Source organism: Silene latifolia, chromosome 1, assembly GCF_048544455.1.
Source record: "Silene latifolia isolate original U9 population chromosome 1, ASM4854445v1, whole genome shotgun sequence".
Lineage (NCBI taxonomy): Eukaryota > Viridiplantae > Streptophyta > Magnoliopsida > Caryophyllales > Caryophyllaceae > Silene > Silene latifolia.
Window position 1 is genome coordinate 57,532,609 of NC_133526.1, and position 5,115 is coordinate 57,537,723.

The 5,115-nt window shown below is 38.5% G+C and overlaps 1 protein-coding gene and 1 non-coding gene across 2 annotated transcripts; one reads left to right on the top strand and one right to left on the bottom strand.

Annotated features, from left to right (window-relative positions):
* Positions 1-386: 386 nt before the first annotated feature.
* LOC141620835 (small nucleolar RNA R71) lies at positions 387-493 on the bottom strand. Its single transcript, XR_012532049.1, has one exon. It is a non-coding gene; the product is annotated as a small nucleolar RNA R71 (small nucleolar RNA).
* An 835-nt stretch (positions 494-1,328) lies between these two features.
* LOC141647475 (uncharacterized) lies at positions 1,329-2,294 on the top strand. The gene has a single exon (XM_074455684.1). It carries the CDS (start codon positions 1,329-1,331, stop codon positions 2,292-2,294), a length of 966 nt encoding a protein of 321 aa, XP_074311785.1.
* The last annotated feature ends 2,821 nt before the right edge of the window (positions 2,295-5,115 follow it).

Genomic DNA, 5,115 nt, shown 5'->3' on the forward strand with positions numbered 1-5,115 from the left:
TTCCCGAAGAAGCAACAATGGTCGCGGTTCCTATGAGGGACAATTTGGCTCCAAAGAAGGTGGTGAACCCAAGTATTGTCAAGCCACCTATACAAGCAAATAATTTTGATGTGAAGGCTACTTTGTTGCAACTAGTCCAAGGAAACCAATTCGGAGGGGGAGCTTCCGAAAACCCCAATGAACATCTTAATGATTTATTGGATAGTTGTGATATGTATAAAGCAAATGGAGTATCGGAGGATGCAATCCGCCTTAGACTCTTTCCTTATTCCTTGAGGGGGAGTGCTAAGGAATGGTTGAAGAGTTATGAGCCCGATTCACTTAGAACTTGGAATGATGTCTCCAAGGCCTTCTTGAACAAGTACTTTCCACCACAAAGGACCGCAAGAATCAAGAGTGAGCTTCAAGGCTTAACCCAACATGATGATGAGATCCTTTATAAGGCGTGGGAAAGGTATAAGGGACTCCAAAGGTTGTGCCCCCATCACGGGATCGGAGATGATGAATTGATAAACAACTTCTATGAGGGGTTGAGCAATGATATGAAGATGAACCTAGACTCCGGCTCAGGAAAAGGGGCACTAGACAAAATTGATCACAAGACGGCCAAGGAGCTTATTAAGGAAATGGCTTCCCGTACTTTTCATTGGAATAATGACCGCCACAAGAGGAAAAGGAAGTCCAATGTGGAATCAACAAACAATGTGGAAGTTAAGGGATTGATAGAGGAACTCAAGCAACAAATTACTTTGTTGAACTCTAGTAACACCTCAAGAAACTCTTCATCAAATTGGTCTCAAGTGTATTGTTGTGAGATTTGTGGAGATCAAGGGCATCTACCAAATGAATGTCCTTTGATGATGGGAGAGGCAAATTGTATGTAGCAAGTGAATGGAGTGTGGGAATCAATTCCAGCTAGACAAGCATTCAACAACAATCAATACCATCCCGGAATGAGAGCCCACCCAAATTTTTCCCATGGCTCACAAAATGTCCAAAACCCAACTTTCCAACAAAAACAACAATTTACACCAAATTTCCAAGCCCAAAAGCAAAATCCCACCTTTCAACCAAGACCACCATTTCAACCACTTAATCATCCCACCCAACAACCATTTCACCAAAATTCCCAACCTCTCCAACAATCCACCCAACCCAAATCAAAAATGGAGCTCATGATGGAGCAATTGTTGAATACTCAAACCCAATTCATTGCTCACTCTAACCAAAAACAAGAGGAGACGACATCTTCTATCAACCAACTAAGGACTCAAGTGCAAGCCTCCCAAAGAATGATGGATAATCAAATCTCTTAATTGGCTTCTCAAATGAGTCAATTGCAAGCCTCAAATGGTAGGTTTCCGGGTAAAACCGAGGAAAATCCAAAGACCATTAATGCTATACATTTGAGGAGTGGTAGGGAGTTGGAAGACCGGGTGTTCATCAAGAGGAAAAAGAGCAGCAAACCGAAAGTTGTAGTTGAGCCACCAAAAGTGGTTGAAGATGATCTTGTAGAGGTTATTGTGGAGACTCTCATGCTTGTTGATGAGTCCACCAAGGTTGTTGATGAACCCATCAAGGTTGTTGAGGAACCCAAAAAACAACATGTGAGAACATATGTGTCGCCGATTCCGTTTCCCCAAAGGTTGGCAAGGGCAAAGCTTGAGCAAAAGTATGGGAAATTCATGCACATGATGAAAGGTGTGAACATCACCATGCCTTTTATTGATGCCATCAAGGAGATACCCGCATATGGAAAATTCTTGAAGGAGTTGATTTCCAACAAAAATTCCTTGAGTCCAACAACAACGGTGAGTTTATCCAAGGAATGTAGTGCCATTCTAATGAATGAGTTACCCCAAAAGCTTGAAGATCCGGGGAGTTTTTCCATACCGTGTACCATTGGGACCGTTCAGATAGAGAGAGCTCTATGTGATTTGGGGGCAAGCATTAGCCTCATGCCTCACAAAATTTTCAAGAAATTGAAAGATTATGAGCTTTTACCAACTAGAGTTTCTTTACAACTTGCGGATAGATTGGTGAGGTATCCAATTAGCCTTGTGGAAGATGTCCCACTCAAAGTGGGTAAACTTGAATTTCCTTGTGATTTCTATGTGATGGATATCCCCGAATATTCAAACATTCCTATCATATTAGGGCACCCTTGCCTTGCTACGGGGGGTGCCTTGATTGATGTGAAAAATGGCAAACTATCTCTTCAAGTTGGTGATGACAAGATGGAATTCTCGTTGAAAAATTCCATGGAATCTCCTTCTATGAATGACTCTTGTTAAAGAGTGGATGTGTTGGAGGATTGTTTGAATGAACATAATCTTGAGCCTTCATACTTGGATCCATTGGAAGTTTGTCCAACCAACAAGGATGGAAATAGAGGTGATCCTTTGTTGAGAGTAGATGCGATAGGAGATTTGGGTGAAGATGACTCAAGAAAAGATGAATTTGAAGACCAAATTAATGATGAGATTGAGTTGTATTTGAGCTCCCCCAATCTATTTGATCTATGCTCTTTTGAAAGTGCACCTTGGTTAGATAACTCTTCAAGTGATTGGGAATCTCAAGTTGATGCCTTATAGGTGGCTCTGAACGGAGGTGGAATGGAGTATACCAAGAGTTGTGAGGAAGATGAACTAGGCCCTCCCATATGGGACACTTATGAAGACTCCTTGCAAAATCATAAGAATGGGGAGGGAAGTTATGAAAGGCTTGGTACTCCTATTTGGGATGTCTATGAAAATGAGGAAGACTCCCCACTACCACCTCCTTATGAAATCTTTGAAGAAGAAGAAGTGCTTGTCCATGACAAGTGTGGGGAAGAGGAAAAACGTTGGGAAATAGAGGTTGATGAATTCGAACTTGCCATATTGGGAGAGTTGAGGAGCTATGAGAAAAACTACGACATTTGTAGTTTTGACTCTAGCTTGGAAGAAATTAAAGCTCTCATTTTTGGAAATGATTCGGTTCAATTGGAGAGTCAAGAAAATGGGAATAAAAATGACAACATCATGAACCTCAATGTTGAGAAGTTGACTTCTCCACCTCTTATTCCTTACCATTCTCCTTCCTTTGATGACAATGAGGAAATTTCCTCATTCTATGAAGTTTATGATATGCCTCTCCCCCTACCTCCTAGCTACCACTTCAACATGAAGAGCCCACAAGATGGTACAAAGAAGGGTAAAAGGAAGAATGACAAGAAGTGTTGGAGAAGAGGTTGGTTGTGGTATGCTATAGCTTGGTGCTACTTGTGCTTGTTTCAGGCTTTTGCTAAGGCCTTTGATCGATTACTTCGTGCTTTGTGTGACATGGAGCACATCACCGAAGGATTCAAACAACAAAATTTTGGATGAGAGGTTTGGTGGAGTCCCTTAAGAACCGCCACATTGTTAGTATTCTCTTCCTTTGCTTTATTTATGTTTTGCTTGCATTTGCATTTAGTTTATTTAACCGTATAGGAGTTAATCTAAATTAGCTCTGTTTGCATTCATGTAGTGTAGTTTGCATTGTCCTTTAAATTTAGCATATAGAATTGTTCATGCATTATATTCATTAACCAAAACCACTAAAAAATTGAAAAAATAAAAAACAAATCTTCAAAAACATGTATTTCATTTCCAAATTTCCTCCACACATTTATTTCCATTGTAATTATGTAAATAAATAAGTGTGGGGGAGGAAATTCCATCATTTAAAAATACCAAAAATATGTTATTTATTTTCAAATATTCAAAAAAAATAATCAAAAACACGTTCTTACATTTTGGAAAATTCAAAAATCAACAAAAATATATTATTTATGTTTCCCTTTTTCTCCCTATACTTTGTTCCATTGAGGACAATGTAAATTTCAAGTGTGGGGAGGGAAATATCCACTTTGTGCATATTGTTTATATTTGTATATATTTGCTTGTTAATTTGAGAAAAATACAAAAATGCCTAAAAATTTCAAAAATTTCAAAAATTTCAAAAATTTCAAAAATATTTCATTGTTTATATTATATATATTGCATTTGTCCTAACCATTTTGATAGCAACACATGAATTATCGGAGAAGACGCTTGGTAAAATTCTTCCAATCCTTTCTCCTTTATCCTTCCTTTTCTTTTTGTATATATAAGCATGGAGGAGGACGGGATATGTGATGTGGGTGTTCCCTTTGGGAACCGTTTTGGATATGATTGTGTTGTTGGTGTGTTGTTAGGATTAGAAATTGTGCGCATTTAGACTAGAAATGTATATATGTGTTCACTCTTGCATTCAAGTAGCTTGTTCATATGTGTAGTTTGCATCCATACACGTTGCATCTTGTTTGTAAATAGTTGCTTAGGGAGTCTAAAAGTGGAGGGCATATGTTGCCAATGATGATAATTTGTTTTGCCCGTGTCATTTCCCTTTTGATAGCTCGTTCCTCTTGATGACACATGTTAGGATTTTTGCTTGCAAAAACCCGTAAGTCTAGCTTAACAACCAAGTTGCAACCACCTTGTGAGACCGTATTAGGCCCTAGACTTGACCTAGGATCGACATAGCTACTAAAATGTGAGGATAGAGCCTTCATATGGCCGGTCCATCAAACCGGTCTCGTTTAGGTCATGAGAGTAGTTCTCCTTACGTGGTATGTTATGTCAAAACGCATAAGTATGGTGCTCATTCCTTACCGTAGAAGTGTCGATGTGCATGTTGAGACAATTTTATTCAAATAAAGTAGCCTCTCATAGCCAAATAAGCTTACTTTTCACCCATTTGATCATCTTTCCCTTTTGTTTACCCAATTTGTGCCTAAGCCTTGTCATTTCATTTGCCAGTATAATAACTACATTCCATAAAAATCTCACCTTCGTTGAGTAGTTCGTCTTTGTAGTTGTTTTGAGGAGTATAATTGGGTGGAAAATTTGATTTTTATTGAGGGAAACGGTCCGAAATATCACAAAAGTGAAATGAAGCTTGATGGTTGGCCGATTTTGCAATTGTTTAAGAGGCTTACAAGAAAAAGAAGAAAAAAAAAAGAATGAAAACGAAGAAGAAAATCAAATAGAAAAAGAGAAAAATGAAATGAAATGAAAAAGAAAAAGAAAAGAATGTATATTTTTTGTGTCA